The sequence below is a fragment of the Neovison vison genome, chromosome 13 (genome assembly GCF_020171115.1).
Source record: "Neovison vison isolate M4711 chromosome 13, ASM_NN_V1, whole genome shotgun sequence".
NCBI lineage: Eukaryota > Metazoa > Chordata > Mammalia > Carnivora > Mustelidae > Neogale > Neogale vison.
This window is the reverse complement of record NC_058103.1, coordinates 115,133,624-115,156,754: the sequence shown is the minus strand read 5'-3', so window position 1 is coordinate 115,156,754 and position 23,131 is coordinate 115,133,624. Positions and strand designations below refer to the sequence as shown.

The window sequence follows — 23,131 nt, the reverse complement described above, 5'->3', positions numbered from 1 at the left end:
TCTCTGCAGGGCATGGGACAAGGGCTTGGAGAACCCAAGACATACAGTGTTCCTTTCAAGGAGCTGGCATTCTGTGTGGGGAGATGGGGCACAGATGTGAGGGAAGTTAAGTAATGGTCTAAGTTTGAGTACTCATTCAGAACTATAGAAGAGGTAGTTCAAAGCAAAATGATATTCCCCAAACCATATGAAGGGAAACCTCTACGGATGTTCAAAGCAGTGAAAGTGCACCTCGGGTTGTAGCAGTCAGCAGTCACTTAGGGAGGAGGTAGCACTTGAACTTGGTCTTGAGCAGGCATTATTCCAAAGCAGCTTGATCAGAGGAGGCTAGAGCAGCCAGACGCTACCTTCTGGATCAAGTGCCAGGAAACCATCAGTGGGCAGCGGGGAGGAGGGGCCGCGGTCAGCTTGACTTGTGGAATTCCAGGCTCCGTGGGGCCCAGCTGTGAGGTGGGAAGTGCTTCGAGAAAGGTCGTGTGTCCCATGTGCGTGGTGTGCACTGGGTGCTGGTATCTGGAGGTTGTGCTGCCGCTCTGTAGCGGGGAAGGGACCCAGGCATCCTGTGTGAGAGCTAAGTGGGCAGTAGAACTTCCCTGGGACTAACTGGCAGCCCCCTGAAAAAGGCGTAGCGCACCCATGCTGTGTTTGTTGTTCTGTTGGGTTGGGTTGGGGTCCAGTCCTGTTCATTGGTTTCTTAACTGAGCAGGTCCTCTTGGCTGCAGCGCCATCATGGCTAGGCCATCATAGCCAGGCTCCAGTCAGCCGGAAGCCAGCCTGCCCAGGGCCAGGGCTCCAGGGAGGCCCCCTCCAGCCCCCTCAGCTAGGAGACTTAAAGCCTCTTCCTTTTCTTCCCATTGTGTTGACTGGGCTTCTCTAGGGGAGGAGTGGGGCTGGTTAAAAGCTCCCCATGCCAACCGATTCATCTTCTCCCACGACCTCTCCAACGGGGCCATGAATATGCTGGAGGTGTTTGTGTCTAGCCTGGAGGAGTTTCAGCCAGACCTGGTGGTCCTCTCTGGATTGCACATGATGGAGGGACAAAGCAAGGAGCTCCAGAGGAAGAGGCTCTTGGAGGTAATAGCACTGTCACAGAATTTCCCAGATCTCGGCTAGCGTTTTTCCTCAGGTTCCCGCTGCTCTAGACCTCTGCAGCTCAAGCTGCCTGGGCGTCGGTCCTGGCCCCCCAGGATGATTCACGGCCGCTGCCGCGGGGAGGTGCCTCCCAGTGCTTTTTTGGCCGCGGCGGCAGCTCGAGTAGGACAGGGCAGTACATCCTCTTGCCTGAGCCTCTGTGCCCTGCACTATGCTGAGTGTGGCTGCAGCCACGGTGTGTGTGGTCTGCGTCCTCTGTGTCCTGTGTGTCATCTCACATCAGCTGTGTTGCGGTTCGTCAGGGTAGGCCCTGGGACTAGGCTGCTCCCTTAGTGCACAGGGGCGGTTCTTAGTGCCCTGAGTTTGTGACCCTGGCTCCTCCCTGTCAGCAAGAGCATCCCTCGTCTGGAGGCTGTGTGACCCCTGGGGCTTAGTCTTTCATCATGATGCAAAAAAGGCCGTGACCCTTTCTTCCCTCTTGGTGAGTTCTGCTTCTGATGGCACCACTGTGCTCTTCTTTTGGCAGGTCGTGAGCTCCATTTCTGACATCCCTACTGGTATTCCCATCCACCTCGAACTGGCCAGTATGACCAACAAGGAGCTCATGAGGAGCATCGTGCATCAGGTAAGCACAGGGGCAGCGTGTGCGGCCTTCTGTGGCCCTCACCCTCGAGGGGCCTCGCGGAGAAGTGCCCTTGTCCAGTGGGGCCAGCTCTTGGGGCCAGGGGCCGGCTCCCTGAGGTAGGGATGTTCTGTCACTCAGACCTGGTTCCACAGAGATCCAGAGGAGGAGCCAGAGCTGTTGTGGACCAGGATCCCCTACTAGGTTAGAAATGTGGCAGCACCACCAGTGGATCTGTGGGTCCTGTTTCTCCTGGAATGGAGAAGTTGGAGTGAATGGTTTTTGTAGTAGAACCCAAAGGAGAAAACAGAAAGCCCAGCTCCGCTGCTTTCAGTTGAAGTTCCAGAAGCTCAGAGGAGAGCAACTTCAGGGGAGCTTCACTTCCTCACCACCAGGCACTAAGGTGTTCGCCTCCTGCCTCTGGAAGGCAGGCGCGATCAGACCTGGGAGTACGGTGCATCTGGACACAGGCTTCAGAAGCTGGGGTTAGAGCGCCAGCTTTGCCATTCTCTAGCTTTCTGAACTTCAACCAGTTATGTAACCGTTTATTTTTTTATTATTTAACCTTTTTAAGGGGTTAAAAGGTTATTCATATGGTTCAAACCCCAATAATACTAAGATACACAATGAAGTCTCCCACCACCTGTACGCACTGTTAGGAATCTTCTTGGTTTCATCCTTATGCCTCCAGTGTCTCTGTACAGATAGAAGCAAACATGGGAATGTAGCCTTAATGTTTGGTTCCTTTTTACCCCAAAAGGTAGCACAGTGTTCAGAATATAGACTGTTCTGCACTTGGCTTTTTTTCACTGATTGGATTTGGAGGATTTTTCTCCGTCATCACCGGGGAACATCCTGCCATTTCACAACCAGGTTGGATGTGAAATGGATGAAAGGGAGTGTGGGGGTCCCTGGGCTATTCACCCTGCACCGTCTTGGTGGGTGTCTTGGTTTCTGACCTTAGCTATTCCAGGCGGTGGTGCAGCAGAGAACTTCGTACGTGACTTTCATTTCCCCTGAGCAGGTACATGTGTCCGATGAATTCGCAGGAGTACAACTGCCAGGGGCAGCCGAGAAGGCCTTTGTAATTTTAATGTTGCCAGGATGCCCTCCGCGAGAGCTGTCCCCATTCACCTCCACTGGAACCCTTTACAAGTGCTCATTGCCTCGTATCTTTGGCACCAGGATGTGATTAGAAACACGCATTCTTTGACCAGTCTGACAGGTGAAAAATATTTGAGAATAGTTTTTGATTGTTTTAATAGACTTTACCTTTTAGGGTAGTTTCAAGTTCGTAGCATGTGGTGAGTTCCCAAATAGCCACCACGCACAGCCACCGCCTCCCCCGCCGCAGGCAGTGTCACCCGCAGTGTCGCTGCCGTGAGCGTCTGCCCCTCACTCACACACATGGTCACCGCCCACACTCCGCCATTTATGTCAGGGTTTGCACTTGGTCTCTCTCAGTAGAGGTTTTAATTTGCATTTCCCCTTTAAGATTACCTTTCCACTTTTTAAAAAAGCCGTGTTTACTTCTTTTTCTGTGTATCTATTTAACCTTTCTGAGCCTCGGTCCCCATAGCTGGTAAATGGAGGCGATTCCTCCTGCTCTGGGAGGGTTATGGTAAGAATTGAATGAGCAAAAGCCACCTGCTCAGGGCCTGGCACAGCACATGCCCTAAGTGGGAGAGCTCTTACGTTAGCAAAGCCACATGCACCCACACATACCCCTTCCCTTCCCCGTGTGTGTGGTGCTCTGGATCCGAGTAGAGGAGCACCAGGTCAGAGAGCAGGAGGTCGTGGACATAGCAGCTCCCCTTAAGACTAAAACGGGCTCAGCGGCTCCTATGCAGTACCCCATGCGCACCATCAGCACTAAATACAGCCTTCCCTAACCCATGCCTGCTTAAAATCTTAGCTCTAACAGGAGACCTTTCTCCCTGCTTCTTGGCGTGTACACGGAACCACTGAGCCTGTGTGCTGCCAGGGCCTTCTCTGCTCCACTGGCCCGGTGCCTGCCGGCGTTCGGGAATATGTCCCACTGGTAGGCAAGGGTCTGCTGTGCGTGCAAAGTCTCAAGCGAGGCACCATGGACAGAAATAGGAAGTAGGTGCCTCTCTGCCCTTTGAGTGAATGTAACAGAAGACCGAGACCACAGCAGTATCACTGCCACTTTCTGGATTTATCCCAAGGGATAATGAAGGTATGGTTAGAGGTGTCATGGCCAAAGCAGTACCTGTGACCATCACTTTTGGGGCAGGGAGTCTCATGGGAAGGAAGAAAAACATCGTTCTGCCTGCCTTCCCTGACTTATAGTCAGTCACTCACTGTGTCCTCGGGTCTCTTGGGAGCGAGGTGTCCATCAGAAAGAGACCTCCGTTATGTTTCTGTTAGCAGGTCTTTCCTGCGGTGACTTCTCTTGGCCTGAACGAACAGGAGCTGCTGTTCCTCAGCCAGGCAGCATCTGGCCCTCACTCCTCTCTCTCTTCATGGAATGGCATCCCCGACGTGGGCATGGTCAGTGACATCCTCTTCTGGATCTTGAAGGAACACGGGAGGAGTAAAAGCAGAGCCTCGGACCTCACCAGGATCCATTTCCACACGCTAGTCTACCACATCCTGGCGACTGTTGATGGACACTGGGCCAATCAGCTGGCGGCTGTGGCCGCGGGCGCTCGCGTGGCTGGGACACAGGCCTGTGCGACAGACACCATTGATGCCAGTCGAGTGTCCCTGCGGGCACCCCGTGAGTTCATGACCTCCCATTCGGAGGCGGGCTCGAGGATCGTAATAAACCCCAATGAGCCAGTAGCCAAGTGGCACAGGGAGGGCATATCCTTCCACTTCACACCAGTACTGGTGTGTAAAGATCCCATTCGAACAGTGGGCCTTGGAGATGCCATTTCCGCCGAAGGCCTCTTCTACTCAGAAGTCCGCCCTCACTCCTAGGAAAGTGGCTGTGGGTAACTTTTCCGAAGGAGAGCTGCCCAGTTTAAATTACAGGAAACATAGGATGGAGGGGTGTCCAAACAGTTTCTAGATCTAATTGAAGGATAGATAGCCAAAGAAACAACAGATTCAACTGTATCAGATACATTCCAGCCTGTTGACGATTACACAGAAACATTTCAGGTTTTAATCAGAATTTAGCTATCTACTAATGAGACTGGATTTGGGGGGTTTTTTATGTTGTGTGTTACAGGGGTAAAACTTGATTGCCATGTCCCCATTTTGTGCAGCGTTGTCAAGTATTTCAGGCCAGACTCCACTCTGGAGAGCGTGTCCGCTGAAGAAAGCGCTTCCCCAGGGTCCCAGGGCAGAAGCTTGCACTTGCTCTCCTGGGCTCCCGGCCCCTGTGGAGCCCAGCACGAGGGTCCTGTGTGCTCTCCCCACTCCGTGCTCATGGGCAGGATCACGATTTCCATTCAGTGTTGCAACGAAAATGTTTAAGGAGCACACCTTCGTAGTCTTCTGCACTCAAAGTGCAGACAGAGCCCCAAGTCAGGACAGAACAGTCGTCCCTGTGGCTTCATAGTCGCAGCTGAGGCTCCATGCCGCCTTTGAGGAAGGCCTTCATTTTCTGCCTTTGCTCAGAAGCCTGGCTGGCCTGTGGGTGGCCTTGGGGACTGCCAGGCTCTGCCTTCTGCCCCCCCGGGGTTGTAGGCTGGTCTAGAGCCCACCGTGCCTGGGCCCAGTCTCAGCCCCCGGCTCTGGAGACACTTTCCACAGTGGAAGACTGATCTTTGTTCGTTCTGATCGTTGAAGGAATTTGCTTTTACAACTGGAATATGCTTCTGCGTGTGTAACAGATCATGTCTGTGTTACATTGACACACCACATCCATTAAAAAGTTTTACCTCATCAGAGCCCCAGAATCATGAATAAATCTGTCATGTTATGTATTTATTTTTTTATAAGTCAAGGAGACTTCTGTGTGCTTTTAAATATATTAAAAACAATTTACATTTCAGGAATCCTAAGTCTGCTTGTGATTGAGTCTTTCTCTCCCAGCCCCACTCTGGTGCCGGAAAAGTAAAATCATTTCTGATCTTGACTAGGACGTGAGCTCTATGTTACCCTGCTCCTGAGGTGTTTATCTTTTCCCCACCCCTGAGCCTGAGCTATAGATCTGTCGTCTGTTGGTTTAAGGTGACAGAAGACAGTAGTACCAAGACGGAGTAGCCAAGCCACTGTGGAACAGCCGCTTGGAAGAGCGCGGTGAGCCTTCTCAGTTGTTCAAAGAGCGGTGTGAACGCGGCAGCTGCTGGCAGGCTGACTTGGGTCAGGGGTAATCAGTTCATACCCCGCTCTTAGCAGCTTCTGGAACCTTCAAACTACCTTGGGTTCTTCGTGTATGGCCTCCCCCGCCCGCTGTGGGTAAGAAGGAAAGGCTTGCTCACTCCTTCAAAGAGAATTTAAACCGAGAGCTTGAAATTCAAAGCAAGTTGCTTATTAAGGGAATTTCTGGCTGCTACCCCATCAGTCTCTGCCTCCAGGCTCCATTAAAAATAATTAAACACCAAACTCCTAGCCTATTTGTATTAGAAAGGCTGAAGTGGGAAGAGCTTTCTGTTTTTCCAAGAAGAGCTGGAATAACTCCTCACTTCTGTTACATAAACCGAAGACAACTGTGAGAGTTCTGAGGTGTTTCCCACGGGCCTTAGTCCGGCTCCGAGCTGTCTGCTCCCCCTCCCCTTCGTATATATGGTCCCCCGGTTTGCATGGGGGATGTCAGGAACATGTAATCAGCACGTACCTTAGAGCAGTGTTTTTATAGTCAGTTTGGTGGTTAACACAAAGTATCCCAATGCATCGTGTGTATAGGGCAAGTATTCCTTCCCGTCTTTAGAAGCTTTACTTGTGCCTGAATGAGCTGCACGGAGTCAGGAATGCGCACAGGGCCCCTCCAGAAGTCCTACCTTTTCGAGAAGGCAGCTAAGCCGCAGCAGGAAGCTCGGACTCCAGCACTTGGAAGTGAAGCACTTGAAAAGCACTTGAAGCTTTGCGGAAGTGAGCTGCCAGGATAAGCGGCAGGTGCGGCCTCGGGCCTCCACCCTGCGCCCGGAGCTGTACGGTACAGAGCTTTCCGCGTGGGACTTGGTCGGAGGTTGGAAAATCGACTGGACTAGAAAAGGGGGCCTGGTGAGAAATGAGCCTCCCTGAGATGCAATTAACACTCATACTTGCTTGAGAAGGTTTAATGCTCTAGGGAAAGCGCCAGCCACGCCAAACTGGTGAGAGGACAGTTTGGCCCCAGATCAGTCACCCCCATCATGCAGACTGAGTTTGCATTTTTATTCTGGCTGGTGGGAAGAGGAGCTCATCGGAGGAAACTCACATTCTGTGCAGGGTGTCGAGACGGCGGTATCGTATGACGGCGTATGATCCTCCTGAGCCTCACTTTGCTCATCGATGAAGTGGGTGCATGGTCGCCCCTCGGGGTTCTTATATACGTGTAAAGGAGAGTGCTGTGCAAGATAGTGCAGTACACGGCACGTATTTCAAAGCTTAATAATTACCAGTCACAATTCCCAAACTGAAGTGGCAATTTTCTGGGTCTCTTTACTACTATTTTAAAACCTTGAAAAGCTAGCACAATGACTCTGGAGTCTTGTCGTAGGTACAAATTTTCATACAGTGGAGCTACACAGATGTCAAGTGTATCATTTGGTGGTTTTGACAAACGTGTACACCTGTCTAACCCAAATGCCTATCCAGGTACAGAATGTTTCCGTCCCTCCAAAGTGACTGAACCGTTTTACTCCCACCAATGATGTGTGACAGTTCCGGAGGCTTCTCCTTGGCACCAGGATTCGGAGATGTCCATGTTTCATTGTAAGCCGTCTTGAAAGTAAGTAATGGTATCTCACTGTAGTCTAATTTTGCATCTTCCTGATGGCGAATAGTGTTTTTTACATGATTATTGGCCATTCATGCATCTTTGTGAAGTGTCCAAATCTGCCTACTCCTTTTCTTTCCCCCCAGCTGGGTGGTTTTGTATACATTGTTGTTTGGGTGGTTAGTTCTATTACTGAGTTGTAGGAGTTCTTTCGTTCCCAGTCTGTAGACAAATACTCATTTTCTTTCTGGCTCACTGGTCTGAAGCATTGAACTCTTCCTGTCATGCCTGTAGTCTCATTCTTTTCTTCCTGGAGCTTTGCAGTTTTAGGTTTTACACTTCAGTCTATAATCCATTTTGAGTGACTTTTTGTGGATGGTGTTAGGTTGGGATCAGATTCACTGTTTTCTACACAGCTATCTGGTTGGTCTGGCTCTGACTTTCCTTCCCCCACTGCATTGCTTTCAGGCCTTTATCAACAATGACTGGATAAGTGTGGGTCTATTTACAGATCTATTTGTCTGTCCTGATGCCAGTATCACATAATTGCTATTCTGGTCAAGCCCTGAAGTGAGGTAGTGAGTGTAAGTCCTTCAGCCTTGTTCAAGATCACCTTGGATGCACCAAGTCCTTTGTATCTTCCTGACACTTTTAAGATTTTTTTTAAAAATATTTTTATTTATTTATTTGACAGAGATCACAAGTAGGCAGAGAGGCAGGCAAAGAGAGAGGAGGAAGCAGGCTCCCCAATGAGTGGAGAGCCCGATGTGGGTCTCGATCCCAGGACCCCTGGATTATGACCCGAGCCGAAGGCAGAGGCCTAACCCACTGAGCCACCCAGGCGCCCCTTCTTTTAAGATTTTATTTATTTATTTGACAGAGATACAGCAAGAGAGGGAACACAAGCAGGGGGAGTGGGAGAGGGAGAAGCAGACTCTCTGCTCAGCAGGGAGCCCAATGCGGGGCTCAATCCCAGGATCCCAGAACCGTGATCTGAGCCAAAGGCAGACACTTAACGACTGAGCCACCCAGGCACCCCCCTTCCTCACATTTTAGAACCACCTTGGCACTTTCTACCCCAAATGTTGTTGAGCTTGTGATAGGAATCCGATCTATTTGGAAAGGATTTTTACCTCAACAAGGGTGCCTGGGTGGCTCAGTGGGTTGGGCCCCTGCCTTTGGCTCAGGTCATGATCTCAGGGTCCTGGGATCGAGTCCCGCATCGGGCTCTCTGCTTAGCAGGGAGCCTGCTTCCCTTCCTCTCGCTCTCTGCCTGCCTCTCTGTCTACTTGTGATCTCTCTCTGTCAAATAAATAAATAAATCTTTTTAAAAAAAAGTTCATTTTCTAGCATGTCAACATGGCCTAGCTTTCCCTTTTGGTCTTTTTCACAGCAACGCTTTGTAGTTTTCGGGGTACAGGGGCTGCATGTTTAAGTTCATTCCTAAGTATTTCACATCAGTAGTTCTTGAGTTTTATAAATGGATTTTTTTGAATTTCATTTTCAGACTCTCCCTTGGTGGTATGTAACAGTATCATGGATTTTTGTCAGATCCAGTTATCCTTTGTTATTTACTTATTTTTAGGATTCCTTGGGTTTTCCTACATAAGCAACCATGTCCTTTGTGAAGTTTTCTGTCTATACCTTTTTATTTCTTGCCTTTGTAGCACTAACTAGAACTTCTAGTATAACGTTGAACAAAAACTTAAAAGTAGACAACCTTGCCTTGGTCCTGATCTTAGCGGCAGGGTGGTGAGTGTTTTACTACTAAATGTGATACTCGCTGCACCCTTTTCCATAGACGCCTTTTGTTAAGTTGATGTTCCTTCCTATGCCTGATTAACCGTGTTCTCATGACGGCTTTTTAAAAATTGCTCTTTCTGGGGCACCTGGGTGGCTCAGTGGGTTAAGCCTCTGCCTTCGGCTCAGGTCATGATCTCAGGGTTCTGGGATTGAGCCCTGCATCGGGCTCTCTGCTCAGCAGGGAGCCTGCTTCCTCCCCTCTCTCTCTGCCTGCCTCTCTGCCTACTTGTGATCTCTGTCTGTCAAATAAATAAAATCTTTTAAAAAAATAAATCAATAAAAATTGCTCTTTCTGTATCCCACTGAAATCATAGGACTTTCTCATTTATTTTGTTAACATGTGAAAGTACTTTGATTTTCAAACAGTAAACCAAGAGTTAATTAAATTTAAAATTATTCTGGGATAACCCCAACTCAGTCATGATGTATGTAGTAACCTTTTTGTATTCTGCTAGATTTTTTATGTGCTAATACTAATTTGCTAATATATTAAGAATTTTTGTATCCATGGTCATGCAGAATAATGGGTATTGTTTCCTTATTCGGTAATGTCTTTATCCGGTTTTGGTATCAGGATTATGCTGGCCTCATACAAACAAGTTGGGAAGCTTTTGTTCCTATTTTCTAAAAATTTTTGTGAAGTTCAATTTAATAAAATTTGCCAGCTTAAATCATCTGGGCCAAGAATTGCTTCAGATTATAAATGGTTCATAATGTTCCTTGATCTTTCTTATTTCTGTAGGATCTATAATGCTGTTCCTTCATTCCTGTTATCTTTATATCCTGATTTGTCGTCTCCTTTTTCCTTCATCAGTTTAGCTGGGGATTTTTTCCATAGAACTTCTAGCTTTTTAGATCTCTAATATTTGTCTGCTCTGTAGTTATTTAGGGTTTATTTTGCTCTTTTTCTAGTTTAAGGTAGGAACCTCTATCACTGGTTTTCTGCCTTTCTTATTTTCTAATAGAAGCATTTATAGCCATAAGTTTCCTATAAGCACTGCTTTTAGCTGAGTCCTACAAATTGTGATTTGTTTTCATTATTCAAAATATTTTCTCTTTTGGTTTCTTTCTTGACTTATGAGTTACTGCAACTCTGTTTAGTGTCTAAATACTTAGGGGTTTTCTACGTGTCTTGTTAATAATTTCTTTTTCTTACTATATTCGGTTAGCCAACATACAGTACATCATTAGCTTTTGACGTAAGTGTTCAACGATTCATTAGTTGTGTGTTAACACCCAGTGCTCGTCACCACATATGCCCACCGTAAATCCCATCACCCGGTTACCCCCTCCCCCGCAACCCCTCCCTTCAGTAACCTTCAGTTTGGTTCCCAGAGTCGAGAGTCTCTCATGGTTTGTCTCCCCCTCTGATTTCTTTACAATTTTCCCTCCCTTCCCTGTGGTCCTCCGTGCTATTCCTTATGTTCCACCTATGAGTGAAACCATATGGTAATTGTCTTTCTTGGCTTGACTTATTTCACTCAGCATAGTCCCCTCCAGTTCCATCCATGTCGATACAAAAGTTGGGTATTCATCCTCGAGTAATACTGCATTGTGTATATGGACCACATCTTCTTTATCCATTCATCTGTTGAAGGGCATCTCGGCTCTTTCCACAGTTTGACTATTGTGGCTATTGCTGCTGTGAACATTGGGGTGCAGGTGCCTTTCTTTTCACTATGTCTGTATCTTTGCAGTGAATACCTACTAGTGCAATTGCTGGGTCATAGAGTAGCTCTAATTTTAACATCTTGAGGAGTCTCCACACCGTTTTCTAGAATACTAGCTTGCGTGCCCACCGACAGTGTAAGGGGGATCCCCTCTCTCCACATCCTCACTGACATCTGTTGTTTCCTGTCTTGTTAATTTTGGCCACTCTCACTGGTGTGAGGTGGTATCTCATTGTGGTTTTGATTTGAATCTCCCTGATGCCGAGTGATGTAGAACATTTTTTCATGTGTCTGTCAGCCATTTGTATGTCTTCTCTGGAGAAGTGAGTGCTCATGTCTTTTGTCCATTTACTGACTGGATTATTTGTTTAGGCAGAAGTTACATGCAAATGACATAGATAAATGCTGGTATCTAAGAACTTCTCAAACTCAACACCCAAAAAAGCAAATAAGCCAGTTAACAAATGGGCAGAAGACAATGGACACTTCTCCAAAGAAGATATACAATTGTTATCAATTTCTAATAGAATTTAATTGTGGTTAGGGAACAGATTGTGTAAATTTCAGTCTTTTCACTTTGAGACCTATGGCGTGGCCCAGTCCATGGTCTGTCCTGCTGCATGTACTAGGAGCGCTTGGGAAGAATGTACAGTCTGCAGCTGTTGGCTGTAGCGTTCTGTAAATGTCAATTCAGTTAAGGTGGTTTGTATGTCCTTTTCATACTTACTGTCTGATTCTAACAACTGCTGAAAGAGGGAGTGCTGACATAGCCAACCAAGATTGTAGATTTAACTATCAATTTTTTTTTCTTACTCTTTTTTTGTTTTATTTATTTGACAGAGAGATAACAAGTAGGCAGAGAGGCAGGCAGAGAGAGAGAGGAGGAAGCAGGCTCCCTGCCCAGCAGGGATGCGGGACTCCATCCCAGGGCCCTGAGATCATGACCCGAGCCGAAGGCAGCAGCTTAACCCACTGAGCCACCCAGGCGCCCTTAACTATTAATTTTTGCTTCATGTATTTTGAAGTAATGCTGTTAGGTGCATACATATTTGTTATGTTTCTTCTACTGAATTGAACTTTTTATTATTATAAAATGTCTCTCTTTATTTCTCGTAATGCTCCTTGTTTTGAAGTCTTCTTTAGCGGACATTAATACAGCTCTCCAGACTTAGACCTGTAGCTTGAATGGTATCGCTTTTTCCATCCTTCTGCTTTCAGTGACAGATTTGTTTATCCTTCCTCTACTTTTTAATTAGAATGTACAGTTCAATTACTTTTTTTTTTTAAGATTTTATTTATTTGACAGAGATCATAAGCAGGTGCAGAGAGAGGGAGAAGCAGGCTCCCCGTTGAGCAGAGAGCCCTGAGATCATGACCCGAGCCAAAGGCAGAGGCTTAACCCACTGAGCCACCCAGGCACCCCAATTACTTTTTAGTCTAATAACGTTTTAATGTAATTTTATGGGCTTGATTGGATTCACGTTAACATTTTATTTCTTATTTTGTCTTTCTCTCATCTTTCTGTGTTGTTGTTCCATGGTTCTTCTCTTCCTGCCCTTTAGGGGAGGTGGGTACTAATTGAATATTTTTTAGAATTTTAATTTTCAGAAGCACCTGACTGGCTCAGTTGGAAGTGTGTGCAGCTCTTCATCTCAGGGTCATGAGTTTGAGCCCCATGTTGGGTATAGAGATTGCTTAAAAAATAAAATCTTAGTGATGCCTGGGTGGCTCAGGCAGGTTAAGCATCCAATCTTGATTTTGGCTCAGGCCATGATCTCAGCGTTGAGATCAAGCTTGAGATCCAGCCTCATCTGGCTCCGTGCTAGGTGTGTTGCTGCTTAAGATTCTCTCTCTCCCTCTGCCCCTCCCCCGCTCTTGAAAACAAAATGATTATAATCATACATCCCGAAGCTTTACTGTCTTTGGGATGCAGTTTTGTACTAACATTACTCCATTAAAAGGGCACTTTTCCCATAGGCTAGTTCATACTTGCACTTTCCTGCCTCAGTTCAGGCCATCTAAAACCACGTGTGCTGTGATGATGTAGTTTGCCTCATTTTCCTAATTCTGTGAAAAACTGTGATGACACGAGCAATGCCCGTATTAGAAATTAGAATAGCTCCTTTCTCACCAGAGTTAAACAAGAAGCTGCGAATCCACATGCCCAAAAGATCAGGCAGTGCGACCTAGTATGGCTGAGCCCCAGACAACGTGGGCTTGAGCTGTGCAGGCCTGCTTATATGTGGACTTTCTTCAGTAAATGCATTGGGAGATTTTTTTGGAGATGTGTGACAATTTGAAAAAACTCAGCTGAACCATGTAGCTTAGAAATAATAAAAAAAAATTTTTTTAAGAAAAAAGTTTATCATGAATGCATGGATAACAGGTAAGAGCAGGAACTCTGCATCCAGACCTGGGTTCAAATCCTGATCCACCATTTTCCTTGGAAAACTCATTTTACCTCTCAACCTCCACCACCTCCTTTACGGATAGAGGATAATAGTGTCACTCTTTTGGGAGCGGTCAGGAAGACCAATCCCTTCCCGAGCCCATCCTTCCCTGGCCTCCCCGAACACCACTGTCCTGGGTTTCTCTTCAGTCACTGTCACTTGCTTCTGTCTCCTTTGTCAGCTCTTCTGTTTCTCCCTTTAAATACTGGTTTCCCATTTTTGGTCCCCCCCCCCGCCCCACCCCATCTTCTTGTTCCTAGCCTTCTTCTGGGGACTCCTTTCAAATATATCGTTTCAGCGATCACCCAAATCAAGTTACTCCTGCATCTTTTCCTTCAAGCCAGATTTCACACCTGAAATCTAGCTGTCCCGGTACCTGATACCACCTTCTGGATGTCTTGAAGGCAAACATGTCTACAACTAGACTCCACAACCCTACACCAGAGTCCCCACGATGTTCCTCTTCTCTGGTTTGTGTAACTCTCCCCAGCAGCACGTGCCCCCACGATGGTCTGTCCTCACCTGCTACATCCAGCCCCCCCAACTCTTGTTCACTTGACTTCCCGAATCTCTCCCAGAGTCCCCTCTCCTCATAGTTTATACCCTGTTACTTCTCACCAAGACCTTCCGGTCACAGGGACACCGGACTCCACATCGAGCCAGAGGTGAGCTTTCTCAGTGGCACAGACAGACCACGGGTCTGCCACACACTTGCCGAGAGGCCCTTGCCGCCGCTATGCTGCCCTGGATCTCTGAGACCCAAGAACCACAGGGGTTTCTGCTCTTGTAGCTGCTGCCTCAATGTCGAAACAGACCCAGTCATACAAAAAACTCCTTAGTTCAGTTCGGCAGTAGGTCTGTCCTCACCTTCAAATTTTGGTGATTTTAGGCCATCTTAAGTGCAAAATGGGGACTGGGCCTCATGCAAACTGCTGGCCCACCATCCCTCAGGGCAGCAGCAGAAGCTATGCTGGCCCTAAGCACGAACTTGGCCGCGAGGTACCTTCTCTAGTTTCAAACTACTTTTGGAAATAGGGAAGAGGAGACTAATCACAGGTTCTTTTAAAAAGGTTTTATTGTGATTTCTTCTTTTTACACCTAAGTAACAACTTTCCCCTAAAGGATTGATAATACATAATCTTTATTCTAAAAAGGACGTATAGATGATGTATTGATAGCATCTGGACAGGGGTAACATTGATTGTTTTAAATCAAAATTAAGAAGCTCTTTTTTCCCTTTTCATCCTTGGTGCTGATACCAGCCCAGCCCTTCACTCCTGCTGCTTGTACCGACATGATCTGGCTCTCTGCACACTCTGACTTCTCTCAAGAACAAGACACGGGGACTTGTTCGGGATTCCCTTGGACAGGTGCAGCTCAGAGAGCCAACAGGCTGGGCCTCAACCTACAGAGGTTTGTTCATCATTTTTTCCCCTCAGACTGTTAGAGCTGGATTACTAACCCAGCATTTGTGTTTGCCTTCAGGGCTTCCAAGCCCCACAGCCTGAGGATCATCTTGGCTAAGCCGAGGCTTCGCCATAACGGGGTTCCTGAGCATGGGTCTGCCTCAGACTTTCCCTCCACAGAGGATGGGGTCAGTCATCCAGGAGGCCCAAGTCATTTCAAAAGGTAAAGCATCAGGTGCCCTGTTGGCATTTGGAGCTACACACACAGAGCCATGAGCCTTGCACTTAATTCCTAAAGGACCTGTCTGGGCTCCATTCTCTTTCCAGGCTGACAGGGCGAACAAGAGGCCGTATCAGCTACAGGCCCCTTGCGACCATCGTCACACACACCTGGTGCCCAGGAGCACGCTGGCCGCCTTGCTGCCTGTGTCATGGGAGCTTTCCTAATCTGCTACATCCTCACCAAAGAAACCCCTACTCTGGGGTCATCCTGCTCCTATTTTTCTCTTATTTGTGCGGACGCTTCCGTTGGATGTGCTTCCGTAGTGGGCTCTGGCTCCAGAGGCAGAGATGGTGGCTTTGGGAGCTGTGAGACTCCTCCCGCACCTGGTAACAGAACAGGCAGCTTGAGTTCCCACTTCCACAATTTGGGAGGAAATCATGATTTTTATTGTCAAATTTCAAGAAGAACCCCGTATCTTCTAGGACCAGTGGGACTGTGGCATATCTTTGCAGCTGGGAAGTTAGGCCATAGCCAAGAATTACAGCAACAGTCCAGTTTGCCTTCAGTGACTCACTGAGATATACCTTCAGTTACCTGACCCATGCCGACTGATACTGCCATGCATTGCTAACCCTGAATAGTGTAAAGCCCCAGCGTTTGAACCACTCATCTGAGCCTGCCAGTCACTGTTCCCCACTGCACAACTTGCCTTAAGAAAGCAAGTGCCAGTTTGGCCAGCATATGGCTTTTTTCCCCTTCCAGGAAACGCAACTTAGACGTGTTCTCAGTCTGAAAAGTGTAAGCCTCCCTTAAAGCTGTCATCTCTCTGCCGGCCCATGCAGCTTGTACCCCGAAGGACTCCATGAGCTGTGTGGCACCTCCTACCTGAGGGGAGCTTCCTGTGTGCAGCTGCTGAAGACATCGCCTGGCCCAGAGCTTGATTAGAGCCCAGAGGCTGCTGGAAACCACCAGCTTTGCTGGCTGAAGTGGTTCGGTGCTTTGACTTGGTATCTTTAACTGGTTTCGTCCAGACTAGTGCCTCCCCGACTTGGAGAGCAGCTCCCAGTTTCTGGGCCATTTCTATCATCTTGTGTCCATGTGGGAAGAAAAAAGAGTCACAGATATCATTGGCAGAGTCAAGCCTACCTACTGCTCCCCAGAGGCCTTCCACCTGGGAGTATTCAGCTGAAATCGTGTCTGCCAATACTAGGGTTTGAGAGAGGCAGTATTTATTGCACGGAAATCATTCTCCAACAGCGAAGAATACAGATCCCCTTTAGTGGGCGGCACGGGAAGGCATGCAGGATCTCAGAACCCAACGATTCAAGGTCAGCACGTTATAGGGCCTAATTCATGCCCAATGAGGGGAAATGGGAGGAAGCTGCAAAGAGACACAGACCTCAAATCAGTTGTATTCTATCACTAACATAACTCAGCCTGAATTTCCCCTTACTATTTTCTTCTAGGAAGGGTTCTCCTCAGGCTGTGACTAATTGAAGATTTCATGCTGCCAGGAACATCAAAGCCAAAACAGGTATGAACCTTTAGAATACCTTGTATCTGGATTATTTGGGCTTGACTCAAAAGTCCCCAGACAACCTCAGAGCTAATAAAAGACACACCTCAGAGTCAAACTCCAGAGAGCTGCTGTCCTTGAGCAGGTTGACTTTCTTCTCCATCTCCTGGTACTGGGCCAGGGCCCCCTTCTTCTCGCCCTGGTTGTACAGCAGCACAGCATAGTTCAGGTTTACCAAGGGGTTACACCTGTGCCAAACAGGGATTCTGTGAGGCTTAGGGTCTGCAACCCGTGCTCATTCAGAGATCCTCCTCATTATCCAAAAACAAAAAGACAACAAGTGGTTAAGTAGAGACTTCCCTCTTCTACTGCAAGGTGAGAACACGTGCGTGTGGGCCTCTGGAGAAGCATCAAGGAAGTAACTGCCCAGCCAGCCAAGCAGGAGGTAGTAGGGGCAGCAAGTCTGACGTCCCAGCCCTCAACAGGGCCACCAGGGCAGGCTTGAAAAGGGGATTCCTGAGCCCACTGCCAGTGGAATGAACCCCGGGAGAGTTGTTTATCTCAAACTAAGCTCAGAGCCTCATCTGCTATTCCAGCCAGCCCGTGGCTGTCAGCAGCCCAAGCCCACTGCCAGCGTCTTCCCTGGCTCCTGACTGCAGACTCGGGGCTGGAGGCCGTGTCCGTTCCAGCAGAGCCGCCACAGCGTGCTGAGGGCCCGCGTCCTTCTGCAGCAAGGCAGCAAGAGCAACACCGGGGCTGTGGCGCCACCTGGTGGTTTCAGAGAGTCCAGCCCGCCCCCACGACCACTCCCGACAGAGCAGCTTACTTGTCCAGGCGGATGGCTTCTGCGTAGGCTCTCTTGGCATTCTCCGGATCTTCCAGGTTGGTCAGAGCCACTGCAACAGAGAAAGTGGGCACCGTGACTGGAGAGCCCAGCACAGAGAAAACAAGGAATGTCTCAAGACCACTGTTCATTTATCACCCCCCTTTGCCCTATCAGCTCCTAGGGCCACCAACAGCAGTCACTTGTCACTTGGCCTGGATGCCCCTGTGTCATTGGCTTCAACGACCCCTCCCCACAGTCAGCAGTGGCTGAGGCTTCCAAATCCTGTTTGTTGCACTTTCTTTTCTGACACCGCCCTTGTTAAGGTGCAAGTTGTTTCAGGCTTGCCATTTTATCCCCACAGCAGTGTCTCCACCAGCCCCAAAGCTGCCCATGTCACCATCTGACAAGACTCCTCACTGGTTTGCCATCACCCATAACCATGATCTTTAACCTTCATTTGGCAACAGAACACAATCTCCTTTTTAATCAGTATTACCTGGAAGCCTGTTCAATAAAACAAAGGAAACAGAGCTGTCTGGAAGGCAGGCCCACTCCACTCCCCCACCAGCCCTGCATTCACTTCCACTGAACACAAAAGAGGCCTAGGAATACAGCTGGAAAACCTCAGCCTCTAGAATAAAGGCCAAAGTCCTTTATCCAAAGGCATTCGACTCATGCCATCTGTGATGTGGCCCCAGACCATCTCTCCTGACCACCCCCTCACTGCGCTCCACACGCACCTGCCGCGCCCACGCTGCCATTCCAGGCTGCACGACTTGCTCCCGGCTCCTCGGCCACACTGTGCCAGTGAATTCTTTTTTTTTTTGTGAAGTCAGAAATGCTGCTCATGCCTTACAGTAGGGCTGTCTGTTCCCATTCCTGCATCCCCATCAGAATGGAGCTCACTTAGTATTCAGGCAACCCACAGTGAACCATTCAATTTGCTTTGGCAACCTTCCTCTTATAAAAAAGAGGAAACCCCACAATAATGATTTTTAAAAACCCACCAGGGGGTGCGTGGGTGGCTCAGTGGGTTAAAGCCTCTGCCCTCCGCTCAGGTCATTATCCCAGGTCCTGGGATCAAGCCTCTATGGGGCTCTGTGCTAGCAGGGAGCCTGCTCCCCCCACCCCACGCCTGCCTCTCTGGCTACTTGTGATCTCTGTCAAATAAATAAATAAAAATCTTTAAAAAAAAAAAAAAATCACCAGAAGACCACACTGTCAGTGAGAATATGGAAAGTGCTTTTGGGCTTACATTTAGTAAGTCTTGTATGTGGAGAAATACCCCCAGAAAGAATATTAGTACTTTAATAACAACAGACCAATTATGTAATGATAATAAACCAATACTTAATATTCATTGGTTATTTAATTACATAATCCTCCCTCTCTACTGTGAGTTCTAACCAGTACGTAGTAGAAGGAGGACCCTTCCTAAAGCCCAAACTGTTAACACTCAGTGGTATCTGAAACTTAGTTGGACTCTGTTTCTCCCTCTATTTGTAAATAAACTGTCAAGTCAGGGAAAACAACTGGTAAAAGATGAACTAGGAATGATCTTGATTTAACCTGTTGGTCTCTGAGTCAAACATCTCCAAGCTAGAAGAAACCAGATATTCTGTCTTTTTTCAAGATCCAGGGCACTCAACTAGGTTCCAATGGGATCTGTGAGGCAATGGCTTCTACAGGACATATAACCACTGGCCTCGTATAATTCTAGATCACAGACTACAGGGGGGCTCTCCCCACAAATGTCTCTTACCAGCCAAGAGCATGTAGAGCTCCCCCATCTTTGGCTGGAGATTGATGGCTGCGCTGAGGAAATGGAAAGCCGACGCATACTGCTGCATAGTCAGGTGGACAAGGCCCAAATTATATAGAATCTTCCAATCGAAGGGAGCCAAGTAGTTGGCTCGCTTCAGGCAGCTGATAGCCTGCAGGGAGAGGGGGTACTCGATGAGCAGCGGGGACAAGCCTGGCAGCACCAGGAACTGCCTCTATCAACACAAACAAGGAAGATGGGGAGACACTCACTGCCACATATTTCTTCTTGCCAAAGAAACACATTCCAATGTTATTCCAGAGTGGAGGACTTTCTGGAACAGCACAAGCTACAACTCTGTATTTCGTGAGGGCAACATCAAAGTCCCCATGGGTCTGCATCATGCTGCCTGCCGCCAAGATGGCCTGAAAACAAAGGACATGAAAAGCTGGTAATTGAGCTATTCCCCAAAGCCTTTCCCAGTGAAGCGGTGGTTCTGGGTGTACTCTGCAGGCCCGTCAGCAAGGACAGGACTCCACACTTCTTCCAGGACATAGAAAATATATTCAGGCTCTCAGGACAGATGCTTGGGAGGAATGTCCCTGTGCCTCCTGGCTTTCTTTGGCACAGTAAAGAAAAAGAAAAGAAAAAAAAATGTCAGTGACTTGCCCTGGCTCATTTGTTCCTACTTCTAGTCCAGGAAGTCAGTATTTCAGAGTCAAGGCACTTTCAGTGAAACAGCCTTTCATCTGCTCACCAGGCCCCTACTTGGTACACCAAATGCTCCAGAAAACCCAGAAACTGCTGTCTGGCCACTTAAGGTCCAGCTCCTCTGGCACCACCCAGGGGGGTCAGCCAGAGGCCTCCGCAGCCCCGCCCTCTTATTTCTCGGAGGAAAGGTCCAGCAGGCGCTGGCAGATTCAGCCTCCCATGCCTCCCATGATGGAAGAGATAGGCCAGGTCAGCACCCTTCTTCAAAGCCTGTTTTGCTGCATCTCCCTCCACGACATTCATCCACTGCACAATCTCAGCCCCAAAGTCCTATCTGGGCAAGAGTTGTCCTCACAAATTCATTAAGAACCCAGAAGTCACTTCCCCAGAGTCTCCTCGGACAGCAGTGTGGAGACTCTGCTCATTTCCTGAGTAACACAAGGACTTCACCAGCGTGACAGTTTCACTGTCTGCACGACAGGCCCGTGACAGCAAATGCGCGCTCGTAGAAAATAAGCAGAGCACGAACTTTCCCGTGTGTTACCATCTGTTCATCAAGAAGGGCCATATCTGTTTGTAATTTTTCCAAGAAACAGGTATTTCTCAGGTATCCAAAATGCTTTCTAGGGCCAGATCACCTCTGGCAGCAGAGGGAGCGGCTGTGTGAAGGCTCCGGGTTGGACAGCCTACAATACCTTGTAGTTGGTAGGGTCGTAAGTCAGTGCATTTCCAAGGTGTTCAAATGCCTTCTGGTAAATGCCGAGCTTGGAGAAAAAGCAAACCAGAGAATTTCATTGGGGGGCGATAGCAGTCTGGCCAACCACACCCCGAACAGCGACACCCATGCTTTTTGGTTGTCATGGCAAAAAAAAAAAAAGAGCTACAGATACCAGCTTAAAAAAAAAACTAAAAACCCCCATATTTGTTGATTTGTCCCTGAAGGTCAAAGTATCTATGCGCCAGAGCCGCCTCTGGTGCACTCCGGTGTTCCACAACAACGCTTCCCTGGCAGGAAATGGGCCGGTGAGCCTCAATTCCTGGTGGGGTGGGGGGGCAGCCTCCAAGCCAAAGCTAGGAATGTCCAGGGTTAAGCTCCTGATTCCTTTTCAAGAAAAACAAAAGATGGAAAGGCCACCCCAGAGGCGGCGGGGGCGGGGGGGGGGGCAGCTGAGCAGAGAACTGGAGGAGCATGGAGGGGGTGAGACAGGGCAAGAGCCTCAGGGGTCCCCACCAGGCCTGCAGGCTGGTACAGAGAAGTGGAGGCACTATAAAAATAAAAAAAAATTTAAAAAGCCATTCACGTGGAGAAATGCGGAGGGTAGAGGAGATTTCTTATTCTAGATAATGCTCTGCTGCCTCTTTCCCAGAGGACCTGGCTGGGCAGAGGCAGCAAGGTAAGTGGCCTCTAGCCCCAGCCCTGCGGGTGTTTACCTGCCCCCCAGCTTCTCCTGCCGGAACACGATGCCAGCTCCCCACCCTCCACCAGTTCTCTGCTCTACCCTTTCCTTACATGGGTAAGAATTACAATGGCAGTAGCCTCAAACAAACTTATTTGCCTGATTTGAATGCAGAAAAGTGATTCCCTTAGCAAACAAAGAATATCAAATGCGGAGACGGAGGTTCATGTGCTTCCTACGACCTTCAGCAGAATGTGTTAAAGTAAAAGCAAAGCACAGGGATGCCACAATCCATACAAATCCAAAAGCATTTCTAATATAAATAGAGTTCTCATTACCTGTAAATAGAGTAGTCCTAAAGTTGTGAGAAGTTCCGTATTTTCTGGCGAGAACCTGCAACACATGGACCCACATGGAGTGCTCAGAGGGAAACAAGATGCGTATGACACACCGAGACCCCTGCCCGCTGACGCGCCCTCACGCTGCACCTGGAGACACCCTGGCACCTTCTGCTCCCCACGAAAATTCCTGAAGCTGATTTGGGAATTTCCTTCAAAAGTCGGTCCTCTCAACCACAGCTACAAGACCGACTGCTCAGCAAGAAAGAAACAGGACTTAGAATCCAGACTCCTTTGTCAGGGCCAAAGTCCTAAGAACCACCTATGGAATATTCGCTGTGACTATCCTGATTATACTGACACAATTCAAGACTGACGCTCCACGAATCAAGTCCGTCTGAAACACACAGTTGTAGCCAGTTCCCTCTCGTAGGTTTGGGGGCAGCGGTTGCGGTTTTGTTTTTCTGGCCTCACTGTACTGACAATGCCAGCAATTTTCTGTGTGTTTAACATCCCAGCGGCCCTAACGCTCTGCTCTCCACATTAAACAAAAAGCCATACTAAACAACCAAACTCAAAAAAGAAGGAAGATACAAACCAGCTCAAGGAAAAAAATTAGCCTTTGGCTTTGGGGAGTAAACACTGACTTAAGTAAAAGATGATTTGCTTCCCCAGTCCCTCACTGATCCTTGCCTTTGTCATAAAACCTAAGCCACACTGAGCTGAGCTGTTCTGTCTGTAGGACCATCAACAGTTTCAACAGTGAAAATGCCAAAAGGCAAGGAGCAGCGCCTCCTAATTCTAAGGAATGAGTGGGGCACTGGTTACCTAGGGAGATATCAGACCAGAGGGGCCAAAGCCCCAGCCAGCAGGCGCCTGAGCTGGCCAGGGCTTACTCAGTTCAACAGAGTATCTGCCCTTCACTTTCTGCCATAGCAAATACCCACTTTGATCACCTCCCTCCCACAAACCAATTATGTAACTTCTTTGATTTTGGTGGCAGCCCCCTTGGTCCCCACCAAAATGTGACTACCATCTTTACAGCAATGGGTCATAAACGATGGTCTCCATTCTCAGCGATGTTCCAGATGTTCAGCTGTCCCCTTTTTCCCTTGGGAATTTTATTGACTTAAGTCCTTGATGAGCCCTGGAAGAATGTCACCCTCCAGATTTCTGTGAGCTCATCTCAAAGAGACAACTTTAGAAGGCAGAAGTTGGGGATCAAGGCTTCTATCCAGCACCATAGAAGCTTAAAATATGCTACAGGAGCTCCTTCCTACTTGTCCCTGTAAACTTAGCCTCTTGCTGACAAATCTTTTGTAGCATAACAAATCAAGTCATTTGTTAAAGAAAAGGAGAGAGAGAGAGAGAGAGCACAAAGTGGAGAGGGACAGAGGAAGAGAGAGACTCTCAAGCAGGCTGCCTGCTGAGTGGGGAGCCCAACGAGAGGCTTCATCTCACAACCGTGAGATCATGACC

At 48.2% G+C, this 23,131-nt stretch overlaps 2 protein-coding genes across 3 annotated transcripts in view; one reads left to right on the top strand and one right to left on the bottom strand.

Moving 5' to 3' along the window:
- ADPGK (ADP dependent glucokinase) overlaps positions 1 to 5,593 on the top strand; it is a 44,540-nt gene extending 38,947 nt beyond the window's left edge. Inside the window, exons 5-7 of one of the 2 annotated variants that reach the window (XM_044229683.1) lie at positions 878 to 1,074; positions 1,619 to 1,717; positions 4,109 to 5,593. In XM_044229683.1, the coding sequence (XP_044085618.1) occupies positions 878 to 1,074; positions 1,619 to 1,717; positions 4,109 to 4,660 (848 nt within the window). In that variant the 3' untranslated portion in view covers positions 4,661 to 5,593. Of the gene's footprint in view, positions 1 to 877; positions 1,075 to 1,618; positions 1,718 to 4,105 lie in introns of both variants that reach the window. The other variant, XM_044229682.1, reaches the window with a different exon arrangement.
- An 8,937-nt stretch (positions 5,594 to 14,530) lies between these two features.
- Positions 14,531 to 23,131, bottom strand: part of BBS4 (Bardet-Biedl syndrome 4) — a 51,294-nt gene continuing 42,693 nt past the window's right edge. The window contains exons 9-16 of the mRNA XM_044231969.1: positions 21,653 to 21,707; positions 20,613 to 20,681; positions 19,479 to 19,631; positions 19,207 to 19,378; positions 17,445 to 17,514; positions 16,725 to 16,866; positions 15,988 to 16,189; positions 14,531 to 15,485 (exon numbers count right to left, since the gene is read on the bottom strand). Coding sequence (XP_044087904.1) covers positions 15,376 to 15,485; positions 15,988 to 16,189; positions 16,725 to 16,866; positions 17,445 to 17,514; positions 19,207 to 19,378; positions 19,479 to 19,631; positions 20,613 to 20,681; positions 21,653 to 21,707 — 973 coding nt within the window. The 3' untranslated portion in view covers positions 14,531 to 15,375. The remainder of the gene's footprint in view (positions 15,486 to 15,987; positions 16,190 to 16,724; positions 16,867 to 17,444; positions 17,515 to 19,206; positions 19,379 to 19,478; positions 19,632 to 20,612; positions 20,682 to 21,652; positions 21,708 to 23,131) is intronic.